Raw genomic sequence first — 16,694 nt, 5'->3', positions numbered from 1 at the left:
GGGTGAGAGGCTTCAGGAAGCTAAGAGGGCTGTTCTTTTGCCTGCTCAGGGTGACTTTGTGGGTTGTTGGTTTGACGCTTTCCTGCCAGCAGGAGGTCAGGTGCTCTGTGATGAGGTAAATCCGTCCTGAGCACGTCACTACATGGCGTCATGGTCTGCGTGGGCCGATGGAGCATTGTGACGGGAGACGGATGGATTCTGCAGGGTTGAGCACGCAGGACTCTAGTCTCAAGCCTGCCCTGTCCCTGGCACATATGGCTCACACACATCCCATCACACCCAGGGGTGTGTGTGTGGCCCCTCTATGGCAGAGCTTCCTGTCGTATGCATCCCTGCAGGTCATCAACAACATCAGTGTGGCTCAAGTAGCCCTTCATAATAACATAATATTATTATCCATTATTATCATTGTAAGGGCCTAGCTATCTGGAAGAAGCTGAGGCGTATTTCCATTTCTGGTCTTACGTTATGGATCAGCAGATCCATAGCAATCATCATATATGATATTATACAAATTCGACCAATATTTTACATTGTGAATTTAGTTTTGTAGGCATAAAAATACAAATAGTACCCACAGGAAGCGGCCCACATACCAGGGTGCTCAAACAATGCGCTTAGAGCAGTGGCTTATTTAAGTGTGTTGACATACACTATGTGACATGCATTCCCTGTAGAGGCGGAGCAGTTGGGCCAGAGCAGGGGTTTGAACCCACAACTTCTGTGTTATGTGAGCGTACACCATTGACCACTGACACACAGAGCCGTTAGTGGGACATGCACACACTAACACTTAAAATCATTGACACACACACACACACACACACATCAGCAAACACACACAGATAGACACACACAGACACACAGACAAACACAACACTTTCGTCTCCGAACCATCTCTGTTTTTAGAGTGCATTGATAGTGCTATGATGTTACACAGCACTATAAGAATACATGTTCCTACCCACGGATGTATAGGTTCTACATGGTAACTCTATGGTCTGTCACGTAAAAATAACTCATATTCTGCCTGGTGACTTTACTGTTTGTTAGGCCATCAATTACAAAGGAGAAAATGTACAGTTTTCATTTTACATGATATTTTACCTGGTAATGTTACTGATTGTTTCATGAACATTTACAGCTTGGTCACATGAAACCCTTTTCCATGTGTGTGCGAGTCATCATTTTGTGTTTATAGCTGTGTGTGTGTGTGCGTGCGTGCGTGCGTGTGTGTGTGTGTGCGTGTGTGCGTGTGTGTGTGCATGCATGTGCATGTGTCTGTATGAATATGCAATTCTGTATTGTGGGACAGATTCACTCAGAGTAAGTAAAAGTTCCATTAAAGGACACCTTGCATCGACACTAAACGTCTGCATGTGATGGGGACAAATGATTAGGTCAATACGTGGAAAGTATTGTGTTTGCGTGGGTGTGTGTGTGTCTGTGTTTTTGGTTCCTCCTCTAAACCACTCAACATTATTGTTGTCTTGGTGCTACTGGCAGTGCCGGCGTCATAAATCACCAGGAAGCTACTGGGGCAAAGCAGGCCCCTCCCCCACCTCCACTCCCCCCCCCCCCCTCTCTCTCTCTTTCTTCCTTCCATCCTTTCTCTGTTTCTCCACTCTTTTTCTTTTCTCATCATTCATCATCATTCACCCCCAAAAACACACACACACACACACACACACACACACACACTTTTCAAGCATTGACTTCATCGTCGCCTCGTCAAATATGGCGGCAGCTCTGCCCAAATATGGACATGCAGTGTGAATTGCTTCCTGGTTTTCTCAATGGGGACTGACCTCAATAACAACATGAATGAGAGTAACATTGAATCAGTTTAATGAGTGGAGTTTTCCAGCACAACACAACACAGCCATATGCTCTTGCCTGACATAGCAATTACCATTTAATCATTCAGCAGATGATGTTATCCAAAGGTTATGTGTTTTGATGGATGTCATTAGGTTGCAGGTAGGAGCAAGGCCTCTTCAGCTCAGGAAGGCCTTCTGGGCCTTCCTGAGCTGCCCTAGCCAGCAATGGGCTATCCTGCCCCAGACATTATGCTAACATGATTCTACAATGCATGGTAAAACAACATTTGCCAAAATGATTTGTCAAGCATGTGCGCGCTCTTACCACAAATGTAAACAAAAGTCATCGCACTTTGTGCATCGCGTCAGAACTAATTATGTAGACAAATAAAGTGTGAATGGCCACACATTCACGTTCACATTCACTTTACAAAACAGCATATCGGCACAATTAAGTCATTTGGAAAAATGGATGTTTAAGTGAAGCCAGGAGAGACGTTAAGACAAGAGGAAACTGAGGATGCTTCTTCCCTGCAGCGGTGAGGAAGACGTGTCCCCCGTTGTGATGAAGGCACCGTGAGGTCCCAGCCTGTCAATAGTGACGTTGGGGCGCTAATGTTCCCAGAATAGCGTAGATCACAGGCTGACGGCCACACATCTGTGGCCTGCTGTCTCCTCCATTTAGAGGTGAATCAAACACGCACATATACACACAAGCACACACACACACACTTTGACAAGGATGACATATTTTACCATCAGAGAGAGATAAGATAAGATAAGATAAGATAAGATATCTGATAAGATATGGAAGGAAGGAAGGAAATAAAGAAAGAAAAAGAAGTGATGATGTCGACCGAGAGAAAAGTCGGAACCGAAGAGAACCTATAGGAGGAAGATGGGGGACGTGAACGAAAGGTAGAACAGGAAAGAAAGAAACAAGAACAACACACAAACTAATGGAGGAAGAACAGATAGAGAAGAGGAGAAAGATAGAGCGAAAGAGAGAGAGAGCGAGAGCGAGAGCGAGAGAGAGAGAGCGAGAGATGGAGTTGGACTATTGGACCAGCAGCAGACAACAGACAGCTGCCAGAGAGGATCAGGGTCTCAGGCAGCTCAGTGTCTCTGTTACCCCCAGGTCTCATGGAGACCAACTGAGTCTTACACACACACACACACACACACACATACACCCCCCCCCCCCACACACACATTTATTTTTCCCAAACACACACACACACACACACACCCACACTCTGTCTTTCACTCACTCTCAAACACACACACACACACACACACACTCTCTCTCTCTCTTTCACTCGCACACACACTCTTTTACTCACAATTTTCCTCTCACACACACACACACACACTCTTGCTTAATATTTATCTTGAAGACTTACTTGCTCACACACACACACACACACACTCACACTCTCTCTCTCTCTCTCTCTCTCTCTCTCTCTCTCTCTCTCTCTCTCTCTCTCTCTCTTTCTATCTCTCTCACACACACACTTCAACCTATCAGATCAGGTCTATTCTATTGATATCTGTGGAGGAAGTGATGGGCGTCAATTTGAAATTCCTTGCTTAGGGCTGTTTTCTCTGAGGTCAAACTAATGTTAATGTTATATTAAACGTCACTCAGGTTGCGTCACCACAAAAGCCTCCCAGTCAGGTGTACTGGATGTTCATCAGTTAAGTTTGCACACTGGGATGGGATGGCTCCCAAGTAGACCACTCCACAGATGAGCCAGCAACCATTACAATCAAGGACAACTAAGTGTATTTCAAAGAAATTGTGGACACAATACATGCTAGTGCAATGCATGCCATGGTACTGATGATCATGACAGTAGTATATAAGCAGTGTTTTAGGTGTTTTAGGAGAGAGAGAGAGAGAGAGAGAGAGAGAGAGAGAGAGAGAGAGAGAGAGAGAGAGACACACACACACACACACACACACACACACACACACACACACACACACACACACACACACACACACACACACACACACACACACACACACACACACACACACACACACAGACAAGGAACGCAATCGAGGTGGTAGGTACCATGGTCAGCGCCCGACGTAGCGATGTTACGTCAGCGACGGAACAGATGCTCTTCAGATATCCAAAGTACTACCCCAACAGAATTCACAACAACTTCAGTAGTGGTCCTAGTGGCCGGGTTTCGATCCGGCTGCGCATTCATTCCTCACACAATACGCTCCAGTGCCGCGGAGCAGCGGCACTAGTAGGCCTCTAGAGTTGCAGTGAGTTGCCGTTTTGGTTCCTCCTCGACTTCCCACCCAAGTGATGGGGAGTGAGTGGGATACTGGAGTTGAACCACTTAACCCTCGCCATATGTATGCTGTAACGTGTTGATACAACGTCTGTCTAATATATCGATATTAAAGTTAAACAATACAACGGCATGTGTTATCCTCTGGCGCTGGCTGGGCATGTAGAAACTATGAGCGCACGGTTGGCCAACCATAAAACGACCCAGTGGAGCGGCAGCTGAGCGCCACGCCGTCAGGCGGCACACGACGCAGCCCGCGGAACGGACGCTGATCCATCCCTGCATCGCGTTACCCGTCCCGCTACGACGCGGCACGCACGGGACCCCGCTCCGACCGGCCAGCACTCCGTAGGCTACGGGCCAATCGCATGAGATAGAATAACGAATTGGACACCAGCTGTGATCACCTCCATGAATTTTAGTGGAGCGACTATTCGAATTAAGTTAACGGCCAGTGTTGGTTCGTAGATGCGTTCCGGGTGACACCGTGGCATCACCGGCCAAGTTGTGCTGCTGTTACCTCACCGTTAGGCCCCGGGGCTTGACCAGAGGACAAAACAATAACCCCTCATCACGAAAGAACCGCTGAGTTTAAAGCAGGCCCTGACAGCAAGCAATAACACACAGGGCTTTAGTGACTAGTCAGCTCTTGGAACAGGGCCGGTTGTTCTCGCTTCAAACCCCCAGTACTTAGCATGAATCCCCCACATACAGATGATGCGGCTCCGGTGTAGCCCACTGTCAAGCTTTGGCTGTTTACTTTATAGATGAGAAACGCGAATGCGCCCGCGATCACTGCAGCACCCTGCACCCAAATGCAGGGCCGGCGTCCCTGAAACACCCTGCACGAAAAAAAAAACACAGCACCTTGCCTACATACCCGCACAAAACCATATGAACCAGACCCCAAACCCCCTCCCCCCCTCTACGTTTTTATAAAAGAGTAACCGTGCGATTTCAGCCGGACTTTACCTGCAGCGTCGCTATCAATCGTGGGGTTGTTTAATCCACCAACACAGAAGGCGTTCGGTTGAATCGATGAGAAGACGGTTATCAATGGAGCGGCAGCAGCAGCGGGCGAACGGCGAAGACATGCACTTCGCTCCTATTCCTTTAAGCTCGCATCGCTGAGTCAAGGAAGCCAGCCGCTGATCGACGATCAGTCCTCACTGGCGTGGACGACGATGGCGATCTGTCGTGAGCGACGGACGTCAGGTGCAGCGGCCCGTCATGTGCATTAAAACGTGGCGGTGCCCATGGATGGTGCTGTATAGGCTAGTAGCACGAGCAGCAGCAGCAGCAGCAGCCGGCAGGAGATGCTCTTGATATTAAGGACGCAAGCATCAGTGCGAGAGAGAGAGAGAGAGAGAGAGAGAGAGAGAGAGAGAGAGAGAGAGAGAGAGAGAGAGAGAGAGAGAGAGAGAGAGAGAGAGAGAGAGAGAGAGAGAGAGAGAGAGAGAGATATGGAAGGAAGAGAGAGTCACAGAGAGAACGAAAGATAGATTAAAGAGAAAGATGGAAAGGAGAGAAAGAGAGACTCATAGAGAGAGAAAGAGGGAGAGCTAAGCGAGAGAGAGAGAGAGAGAGAGAGAGAGAGAGAGAGAGAGAGAGAGAGAGAGAGAGAGAGAGAGACGCACGCACTATCATATGACACGCGCACGCAAGCAAAAATCTTGGAACACCAGACACATAAATAAATTAATACATTTATTTAAATCGATATATATATATAGTATTAATTACTCTAAAAATAAGAAAAACAATAGCAGAGTGGCAATAGCATAATCTCATATCTACATTAACGTTATTGGAGAAGGTAAAGGTCCATGAATATATCGACGCCTTCCCTTTAATGTCACACTTCAGGGGCGGGGCCACATGCGCTTTCCGGAAGTGCTTCAGTTTCAGTTTGGTTATCTGAAGGGGCGTTACTTCAAATGTCAAACGTGTCTTCGCGTAGCGAGAGTGACTTTTGTCCAAAACGTTCAAGTGTATCGCCAATCGTGCAAAGTTGTCACTTTGCGTCGTAGCTCACCGACTGCACACCGTGGCGATGTCTGACTCGGTGAAGAACGTGGCCGTGTTCGGCGGAACGGGCATGACCGGTGCAGCCACCGTGTCCCTGGCTGCGGCAGAAGGTAAGGATACCCGCCATAAGGATACCCATAAGGATAGCCATGTTTACAGAAGATGCAGGATCAAACGTCAGTAGTTTTGTTATTGAGTTGTTATAATGCAAGAGACTGCGCAGGAACATAGAGATCACACTGTACAGAACAGGCTTGCAGCAGAATTTAAAACTAAACTGTGAAGTAATTGACGGGATTATGTGATGCTATCAGATAGATCAGTGAGGTATAACGGGTCATAAATATTGTTCATGGTATTATTGTTAAACTGCACCGATTTGCTCACATTCAACCGTCGTTAACAGATGCAAGCAACACATGCAAGGTATCATACAATGTACACCTACTCGTGTTAATGTACAACTGTAAATGTGTAGGCTGCAACTTCATGAATACATTTGGACATTGTGTGTAACACATTTATGTGATATACCCTCTAACTATGATAACAATTGGAGAGTTTGATATGTGAATGTAAAATTATGAAATATTTAATCCCCAGCATTCTTAACGGAGCCTATATACACATTAATTACATTTATTTTGAAGTAGGCCAATGCTATGGTATTCCTAAGTAGACTGTTTTAATCTACCTATCAAAGTTCTTTATGAAAAACGTTTTTACAACGTTAGAAGGTTTTACATCAAAGGAGGTGTAAAGATCAATTGGATTGATTACTTTTATCAGCAGCACAAACTGGAGTACACATTTCCAAGGACTTAGCGGGTACTCATTGTTACCTTGACCTGGGTTTGATGGTCAACATGTTGCCTACAGCTGGATGAGGTAGGCTCTGGATTGAAGGGGGACCAGACAACAGAGGGGGGGGGGGGGGGGGTTTGGGGGTCACTGGGGAGGTTTGGGGGTCACTGGGGAGTTTGGGGGTCACTGCTAGATTGGCGGATCAGTCTACATGGCTCAAAAGCAGATATGATAATATTAATAATATTACTCATTAACTAATAATTACTTAATAACTAATAAGTTATTAACTAATAGTAAAGCCTTTCTAGGGACCAAAGGGTGCTTTACACATAGCAGACAAAGCAAAATATGAATACAAGAAGAGAAAAGATATCCATTTAATTAAGAGTAGTCACACATGTTGGCATTTGAATTTCCTTCCCACTTTGTCACAACTGGTCAAAAATTAAAGTGCTGTGTCATGTTGGCCGTTAAGGGCCTGGCTAGTGCGTTCTGCTGACTCATGCTAGCTCTCACAGCAGATCTCCCAGCAGTTCCTCGCAACAATCTCCCACAATCTCCCCCATGCAGAAGGGGTGTGCTCACACTCCCGAGGTGTGGAAGATTCTAGACCAGGTCTGTTTTCAGTTGGGACACGCCAGCGGCGGTGGGTCAATAGAGGGCGTTAGGGCGCCGCCCCTCCGTGAAATATTCACTCGAATATATCTGCCAACTTTGAATAAACTATTATACATAGGCCTACGAAATAAATCAACAAAAATGCATAGCGTTTATCCTCGTTTTATTATATGATAGACCGTACTTGCATCTGCCAGCAACTATTTAAATGTGTCTGAACGTCAATGATTTGGGCTAGGCTAGTTATTGGTCATTCGAGATAAAGCCCTCCTTCAGGTCAGGGGCGCCGGCCAAGTTGAAGTCAACGTAAGCTCGCAAACTTTTTGCTGTCTATCAAGCAGAGACAGCTTTTCATTGGCACAAAAAAAATCGTCATCGGGTCGCACCAGTGTGTGCCCCAGGCCAATGGTATGGCTTTTTTTTTTTTTTTATCACCACACGATTGGACAATTCAGCGAATACATCAAATAGGCTACCTCCCTCAGCAACACTTGCACAACACAACTACAGCAGAGAAGAGATGGATCGCTAACGAGCAAAGAGTTGTAAAACCACTTTCCACCCACTTCAGTGGAGGAATTGGACTCCCCAAGCAATGTTATACTTAAAAGGAGCAAGTAAGTTACATATTAATTTAGTCTTTCGGCCTGTAGCATACCATATAAAGCAACTGTCCCATATTTCTAACTGCATTTGAAATAGCCATTGAGACAATAATGGACAGTGAGGACAGTGATTTGCAGATGATTTGCCTCAATATCATAATAACAACAATGGGTAAGCTTGTAAGCTTGCCCAGGCCCTGCAAGTCACGATGTAGGCTATGAATCTGAAATGAATAGTAGGTAATAGGTGATAGGTAGTGGCCATCCCCAAAATGCACCAGAATACAGGAAAGCAAATCTACCAAATTCATTTTTTTCTATTACTGCGCCCCATCAACAATCTTTATCATAAGCCGCCACTGGGACACACGATGGTCAAGATGTATTTAGAAAATAACCAAGTTAGATTAGGGGGACCTTGTAGTGATCATAATAATAACCCTGAGTCTTTGTGTAGCCGCATCACAACCCAGACCTGAACTGTTGACCAGAACATTCTGTTCAATGGTTTGCAGTTTATCTGAACGAGATGAAAACAAGATAACACTAACCCTGTTGTCCTTGCCCTCTGACCTTTGACCCCCCCCCCCCCCCCCCAGGGTACAACGTGACGGTGCTGGTGCGGGACCCCAAACGGCTCCCAGAGGGCCACAAGGCCTCCAGGGTGGTGGTGGGAGACGTGACCAACCGGGCCGACGTACAGAAGACCCTGGAGGGCCAGGACGCCGTCATCATCGTCCTGGGAACCCGCACAGACCTCAGTGAGCTTTGAATATACAGGACTATATCCATTTATTCATTTTTTTTCACACATTTAGTTACATTTCCTAACACATGCCTTGTTTTTAACTTTACTTTCTCCGTGTAGACGTCAACAGATGTGTGAAAGAGACAAATGATCTGTAAATAAAGTTGATTGATTTCCTAATGAAGTTACTCCTTAGTTACTACTGTTCTTAATTCTGCGCAGTTTGCGGTTTGTGTGCCATGGGTGTAGTGCTGCATTAAATCCACTAGGGGGCAGCAAAGTGACTTCTTATGTTGGGTTGGAAAATCGTTTGTTTTATTCTTGTCCTAGTAATCAACCTGGTTGTTAGATGTTTTTGTATTTGTTAAACCTATGAAGACAACACATACTCATTAATATCTGTCATTATTGTGAAATTTAACTAACCAGGCTTACCCGGGTATTATAATTTCTACCAAATTGGGGCCGTTCAAATTGTGTTAGGGACATTTTTATTTCATGGCAATGCGTTTTCTCTGTCAGTGTTGTACCTCATCACCGTAACTTGACCATGTGCCTGGCCGGTGTCTTTCCAGGCCCGACCACCATGATGTCCGAGGGCACCAGGAACATCGTGGAGTCCATGAGGGCTCGTGGGATCTCCAAGGTGATCGGCTGCATGTCAGGTACGGCCACCACCACCGTGCCCCCGACCCCCCTCCAAAGACACCGAGACTAACAGCAGTCTGACCGCTGTGTTTTCAGTGAAGAATACCACACATCAGATAGTAGAACACTAGATTTTAGACCATGGCGGTGGGTTTGAATGTTTTCAGGGGAAGTGCCTTAGTGACTATGCACTTACTGTAAGTCTGAGCCACTTAATTCTTTATTTAATCTATATCTACAAGACTTTCTTGACTTTTCAAAACACTTATACGCTTATCTAGCAGTAGCAGTATTAGTAGGAGGGTGGTACATTATTCCTTTTTTTATTGAGTACATCATACAATACTTTCAGAAAAATTATATAATATTGTATATTTGTGCTGGTTACTATAAGTAAATGTTTTTGACACACATGGGCAAACAATTATATATTCCGCACTAACAAATACAGTATCTGTGTCCATTAGTTTAAACAGAATCTTTTTGGGGTCACTCACTGGATGCACACTAAATGTCCATTTTTACTCTTAGTCAAGTCACTCCAAGAGAGACTACAGGAAGTAAAGAATATTTCAGAATCTTCCCCCTCAATCTCAGCGGTCATCCACGTACTTCCTTCTATCCATGTATTCTCCTTTCTTTCCACTGCTCTCCTTCATTTTGAGGCTCAGTCCTGAATTCCCACCACTGTGAATTACCTCAACTTCCCAAATCTTCTATTTCCTGTTCTCCGTCTCCCACATCCTGTGTTTCTAGTTACGGTCAGTTAAAACACACTGCCTCACCATCCCTTCTTTCTTTGCTCCTCCTCCTCCTCCTCCCATCCTCTTCCTCTCTGCTCCCAGCCTTTCTGCTGTGGGAGCGCTCCAAGGTTCCCCCCCGCCTACTTCCTGTGACCGAGGACCACGACAGGATGTACGCCGTGCTGAAGGAGTCCGGCCTCGACTACGTGGCCGTCATGCCGCCTCACATCGCTGGTGAGCCTGGAGACGGATTATAATCTAGTTATTATCATCGTCCAATACAAACACTCCCATTTCTCCAGTGCCTTTTCAGAAATAAAAGACCCATTGTAGAGTAGACTCATTTAGTGTAGGGGAACTAATGTTTTTTTATTTTATGACAAAGACTAAGCTATCTTGATCAGAACACGAGATGTGCTGCCGGCTGCTGACTACGACCTTTACTAGCTGGCGTCTGTCAACGCGTGCCCTCAGAGAATCGGTTGGCTGTGCTAGCTACAGCGATGGTTCCGGATCCCAACAGTCACTCCCACTGCCGGTCTGCCATAAACACTGACACTTGTTAGAACACGAGACTAGATATGATGAGTCACTTCACGTTTGGGAAGTGTGCTGACACTTTTACTCGGCAGGCGCTTCTAAGCAAAAGAAGCGTGAAGCAAAATATAGTGCTTTAAAAAAATTTGATTAAGAGCAGGTGAAGGTCATCTGGACCACCGATAGACAGCAGAACCCTCGCAGCACCCCCTTTTTTCCCCGGGAGTCGAACACACACACACACACACACACACACACACACACACACACACACACACACACACACACACACACACACACACACACACACACACACACACACACACACACACACACACACACACACACACACACACACACACACACACCACAACAACACAGGGTGTCCCGGCTCCTTTTCTCCCTCCCACTAACCCTGGGTGTCTCTCCCCCGCCAGACGACTTCCCCCTGACCAAGGTGTACGCGGTGACGGAGAACAAGCTGCAGGGCCGGGCCATCTCAAAGCACGACCTGGCCCACTTCTTCGTCAGTTGCCTTTCCACCTCCGAGTGGAACGGCAAGACCGTGGGCGTCTCGGGAGACTACCCGAAACCCTGAGCACGACCCAGAAAACCCCTCTGAACACGACACAGGAGCCATACACGGCTGGCTTTGTGTCGTTTCACGCCGTGGCCGCCTTTCACAAGCACACTGTGCAAGAAATAAAAGTATTTTTTGGGGAAAAATATACTGAAGGAGAAAACATGTCTGCCTACTAGATTACATTTCATAGACTGCACTGACTCTTTTTTTTGCCAGTTGTACTATGCTTTTTGTTTCTGTTTCACAATGGTTGAAATGTACCATGTGATGCCTCTGGTTGCTTTCAGTTAGTCTGTTTACAGATTTTTAAATAAAATACTTTATTAAACACAATATACACGTTTTGAATCTTGTGACTCTCTCATGGAATGTTTGCCAGATTGTCAACTGGTGGGCATTTTGAGTGCATCCATATGTCAAACCTTAATCTTTAAATAAAAATGTAATAACTAATGTTTAAATGGCTTACTTATCCATTGAGCTCAGCCACAATTGTTTGCAGGCTTTAGTTAACTCCATTTTTGTAAATAACAAAACAATATAAACTGCAATATTAGTAAATAGATATTGTGATTAATTGTGGGTCGTGACATAATGGCTAATGACTCATCTGTGTCCCGTGGACAGCAGTTGAGAAACAATGGTCTAGATCAGTGGTTCTCCGATAAAATAAGATAAGCTGAGTACCCCCTTCACCGACCATAAATAATGTATGGCGGTTAAATTTGGCAGTGTAAACATGAAGATTAAAAGGGTGCAAATACTCACAATTTAGTGAGACACCTGGGCATGTGCTTCATCATGCAACTGTTGGCTAATTTCTCCCCAAAAAAGCACAACGCCAGGGCAAGGAGCATGTAGAGGTGAATCCCATTCAAATATATTCTTCCTGAAACTGACTAAATGTTGGTGTTTCTGGATGCGCTTTCTTTTTCAGGGATAGTCCTCTCCTTGTTTTCAGATTTACAATTCAACTACTTGTCCATTTTCTCGATTTTCTTTTGTCTAGCTTTCAGAATTGAAACTTGCTCAGGGTGAAACGTATTGCACGTTTTGAAACCACAAACAGGGATTTAGCATATCATCATCTTCGGATAGCTGAATCATGATGAATGCGGATTATTCACCGTTTGTGAACATTTTAATTTGAAAACCTTTCGGGTCATACAAAGTCATGATCGCCTTCTTTGGTAGAAGCAGACTCGGCGGCAGCTGCATGTGGGGGGATCATTTTTGAACCTAGGCCCCCCCGACATGTGTGACTTCCTCAGCTGACCAATGCTCAGGGGGAGGCGGGGCCAGCCTGTTTCAAAGTAGCAGACTGCTCTTTACTTCAGGAAATCGATCCGATCGACGGATACTTTTGTAGACGTATGGTTCCCAGCGGCACCAGGTAAGAAATTATGTCAATTTGTGAAAGGATTTTATCAATAATCTTACGTGGAATTCTTGTAGTTTAATCATATGTTTCAGCTCAGACAGCCATCCTGAGAACAGACACAACTGTGTGACTCTTATGAATACCTACTTTTCAAAATGAATGTGGATTTAGGCTGTTCGCTGTAACACATTATGTAGCTTTTCACTCATTGTCAAATTTCTGTCATGATAGATTTGACGTAAAATAAGAATAGAATAAAAGTAGCCTAATCGAAACCTAGGAACTTTTAAAAGGGTTGACGTAACCGCGAAGCAACCGAAACGAAGTGCAATGACTCATAGTATGCATTTACTACTTTTACGGAAGTGGATGTTATATTTATAGTAGTTAATCTGATGATATTTCAATAAAATAGTGCTCATTATTAGGTAAACGTATTTCAACTGGAGCTATATACGGAACAGTAAACAGCTGATAAAACTTCCTAGAGAAAACTACATTACCCATAAGGCAGTTCGTCGACCTTCCCCCCACTACCTTTAACTCAAACCACGGGCGGGAGAAGAAGATGAACATTATGCTCTGCCTACTGCGCTGACTACACGGTCCCCGCAGATCTAAAGGCTTTACACTTTTTATTAATTTATTTTTTATAGTATAGTATGAGTTTATGGAGCCGAAAAGTCGTTACCATATATTGAAGATCGAAGGCAGATTGGGACTCGACTTACTGCTATATACAACACCGAAAGTGGAGGACGGGAAGTGAATCAACAGGTTTGTTCGATTTAAAAAGTTGCTCGTTCACTTTCCCTGGAGCTGCATGCGTACCGTTACCAAAAGTGGTTCATTTGAACATCTCCGTAATGTCAAGCGTATCGACTTAATTTCAACGTATTAATGTTTGCCCCTCTCTTTGCCGTAGCTTAGTCTAAAGATGATCATGAAGGGGCAGAAGCGTAAACTCCCGCCCGAGGATCCAGACCACACAGAAAAGACCACCGCGGAACTGGAAGGACAGCGGCAGTTAGTCCTTTACATCTCACTCAACAAATATCAACATGGTCAAGTGTTAGCCGAACCCAGTCTCAGGCGATCTGTGTTAATAGCGAACACTCTTCGGCAAATTACCTTGGAGGCAGCCGTGGAAAAAGATGGGGGGTCGCCGACTCCCTGTGGCGCTGCAGCCGTCCTGCATACCAAGGAGGACGGCTGCACTGGAATGGCGACACCGGATCGCCAGTTAACGGTGATGGTCCATAACAGCCATTCAGCCGCAGCCAGTGACGTGTCTTTATCACCGGACCCCCAATTTGGTGTTGCGTCCAGTAGGCATCAGGTGGACTTCCAAGCGAGTGCGCCAGATGTGTGCGTCGAAGGCGGCTCGGAGGATTGGGAGTCCATGTCTTCAGATCCAGATTTCTCTCTGTCAGCGGCCATCTCCTCCATCCTGACCACGCTGGAGTCCAGCATCGACGGAAACCACGGCGGCTCTCTGGCATCGCCACGGACCCCTCTAAGGTCTTTGGAGAACCTGGCGACACCGGAGGGAGATGGAGCCTCCAAACAGCCGGGGGGGAGGGGTCCCGGCTGGGGGTGCTGGGAGCGGACAGAGGAGAGCAGGGCGACGGACAGCTGCGTGGAGGTGATGAGGTCCAGTTACCTGGGAGACCTGGCCCTGGACGACATTTTCCAGGACATAGACACGTCCCTGCTGGAGAGGGAGCTGGGTGTGCTGGGAGCGAGGGGCGAGGGACACCCCAGTGGAGAGGAGCTTCTCAGATACCTGCCCTCGCTCTCCTCCACTGCTCCGTCCTCCTCATCGTTCTCCTCCTCCTCTCCCTTCCTGTCCATTAACCAGAACCTGTGGTGCCTGCCCTCCTTCTCCTCCTTTAATCCGTCCACCACCCCTTCCGGCTCCTCCTTCTTCTCCTTCTCCTCCCCGTCTCCGTCCTCCTCGGCCTTTCCGGGTCAGGGTCTGGCCAGAGACGGGTTGGAGTTGGATCACGTGATGGAGGTCCTGGTGGAGTCCTGAGGGGGGGGTCTGGGGGAAAAGAGCTCCGGACTGAAAGACTGAATACGCTCTGAAACAAAAGACACTGAATGGATTAGTAGAAACTGTTTTTACACTCTATAGACTGTGTATATATAATTATATATTTAAATTGTGTTTAAGTTGTTGGGGTGCACAAAGCCCCATGTTGAGGTTTTTTATTGGATGGTTTTAAGTAAGCAAGCCTGACTGAGATTGAGTTCCAGAAGAACGCTATCAGGACGTGTAAGAATGGTTGATGACATCAGACACCAATCTCTAAGTGAGGGTAGGAGTAGATGCAGACGCACAAGGCTGTACATCGTATCAGGGACTGGTATGTGAGGGCCATGCTGTAGTTGCCTTTATGTCTGCATGGCTAGTAATGTAATTGCCAGCCAGCTGTTACCTTTTGAAACAAAGGGAACCTCGACAAATATTTTCATATTTTGTTAAGAGGGGGGAAATGTGTCTGGTAATTGCCGAACGGTCTGAGGGCTGTGCCTCGTATGGATTAGGTATTGGAGCTGTCAATAACACAGCCCAGGCATGTCATTGGATGGTTGTGTATTGAGGTGGTTCCTTGTAGTTTGAGCACATAGAACCAGGTATGTTAGCAAATCGGGATTAGATGTCTGAAGACATCTGTTGAGTTTTTAAAACTGAGATGAGTATAGGAGGGGGAGTTTAGAGAATATTAACAGTACTAACACAATATATTTTTCTAATCCTAATGTTATTAGAGGGTTACACATGCAATGAAATGAGTTATGAAATGACTTCTCAATTGTGGTCCATGGGGGAGATACCAGTAGCGATACTGTGATACGTCTTGTTAGTTTTATCTGACCCTATTTATTATGTTTAAAATGACTTTCTAATGTTATTATTACACATTGATATTATATATTTTTCAGCTGGTTCTCCTTTTTACAAAGAATCACATTGCAGTCTCTTGTGTGAACACCTGGCTGGGTTGTGATCGCAACACAACACACACCCGCTTCTGTGCCAAACTGAACCCAAAACCTCAGTGCTTAGGCCCACAGGTCAGGTCATCACCCCCCACAGAACCGTGTCGGCGAGGGGGTGACTCCATGGCCGTGACACATGGTGCCAGGCGTGCAGTTCTTGTTGAGTCAGGTTTTGCAAGTTCCTGTTCAGAGGGGGTGGGCAGGAAGTCCACACGTCTGGGTTTACGTCATTAATGGAGCATTGCACTTTGAATTGTGTCAATGCCACCTTGCAGAGGCAGAAAGATGGTATCTGACTGCTGAAATAGTCCAATTATTAATGTTGATCCGATGTTCTGATGAAGCAATGTTTGAGTCTTTGAAAGAAAAGCATGCCGTATTTAAAGATTCACGAGCCGCACTAGATATATCACACAAGATATTGGGTTTGGAAATGCTCACAGAAGTTTAGTTTGAGAAAGCACATTGCGATACCTCCTTTTGCAGGTTTTTGTTGTCCTGTAAGTTCCTGCCGATTATGGATCCAAGTTTGTGTCAGACTATTTCCAAGTGACACATTTATAAAGATTAATTATAAGTAATTGTATTTTACACTTCTTTTTTTTATTAATGTATTGCCTAAGCAGTTTTATTGTGATTTCAAATATGTATTGTTTTTGGTTGTGGTTCCCAGACACTGAATCTAAAATGTTTTTAGACCAGTTGTGTCCATTTTATCTTTCTGTTACCGTTTTGAAATAAAACGGAAAATTTACATTTGTCCTGTTTTTAAATCACCTAATCTCCAATACACACATTTGATTAACAATAAGGTAGTTAAGACTTCAACCTGGGCCCATTTGATTTCAGAAAGTTTT

General features: G+C 45.4%; 2 protein-coding genes across 3 annotated transcripts; both read left to right on the top strand.

Moving 5' to 3' along the window:
- Window positions 1-6,051: 6,051 nt before the first annotated feature.
- blvrb (biliverdin reductase B) lies at window positions 6,052-11,783 on the top strand. The gene is made up of 5 exons (XM_084466860.1): window positions 6,052-6,271; window positions 8,791-8,952; window positions 9,515-9,604; window positions 10,433-10,564; window positions 11,305-11,783. Exons 1-5 carry the CDS (start codon window positions 6,187-6,189, stop codon window positions 11,463-11,465), a joined length of 630 nt encoding a protein of 209 aa, XP_084322986.1. The 5' UTR covers window positions 6,052-6,186; the 3' UTR covers window positions 11,466-11,783.
- Window positions 11,784-12,728: 945 nt separating this feature from the next.
- sertad3 (SERTA domain containing 3) lies at window positions 12,729-16,585 on the top strand. Of its 2 annotated transcripts, none has more exons than XM_084466858.1 (2): window positions 12,729-12,843; window positions 13,757-16,585. In XM_084466858.1, the coding sequence occupies exon 2, from the start codon at window positions 13,769-13,771 to the stop codon at window positions 14,864-14,866; it is 1,098 nt and encodes a 365-aa protein (XP_084322984.1). In that variant the 5' UTR covers window positions 12,729-12,843; window positions 13,757-13,768; the 3' UTR covers window positions 14,867-16,585. The 2 variants fall into 2 exon arrangements, with proteins under 2 accessions (XP_084322984.1, XP_084322985.1); XM_084466859.1 differs by lacking the exon at window positions 12,729-12,843 and adding an exon at window positions 13,510-13,608.
- The last annotated feature ends 109 nt before the right edge of the window (window positions 16,586-16,694 follow it).

Source organism: Micromesistius poutassou (genome assembly GCF_964030765.1).
Source record: "Micromesistius poutassou genome assembly, chromosome: 4".
NCBI lineage: Eukaryota > Metazoa > Chordata > Actinopteri > Gadiformes > Gadidae > Micromesistius > Micromesistius poutassou.
Note: the sequence above shows the minus strand (reverse complement) of the source record. Positions and strands in the feature narration are given on the sequence as shown.

What these genes read in the sequence shown, in the direction of transcription:
- blvrb (XM_084466860.1), top strand. Translation starts at nt 6,187, where the DNA reads ATGTCTGACTCGGTGAAGAACGTGGCCGTGTTCGGCGGAACGGGCATG. An exon ending in GTCCCTGGCTGCGGCAGAAG is followed by an intron (nt 6,272 to 8,790) that starts GTAAGGATACCC and finishes CCCCCCCCCCAG; the next exon opens with GGTACAACGTGACGGTGCTG. An exon ending in GGTGATCGGCTGCATGTCAG is followed by an intron (nt 9,605 to 10,432) that starts GTACGGCCACCA and finishes CTCTGCTCCCAG; the next exon opens with CCTTTCTGCTGTGGGAGCGC.
- sertad3 (XM_084466858.1), top strand. Translation starts at nt 13,769, where the DNA reads ATGATCATGAAGGGGCAGAAGCGTAAACTCCCGCCCGAGGATCCAGAC.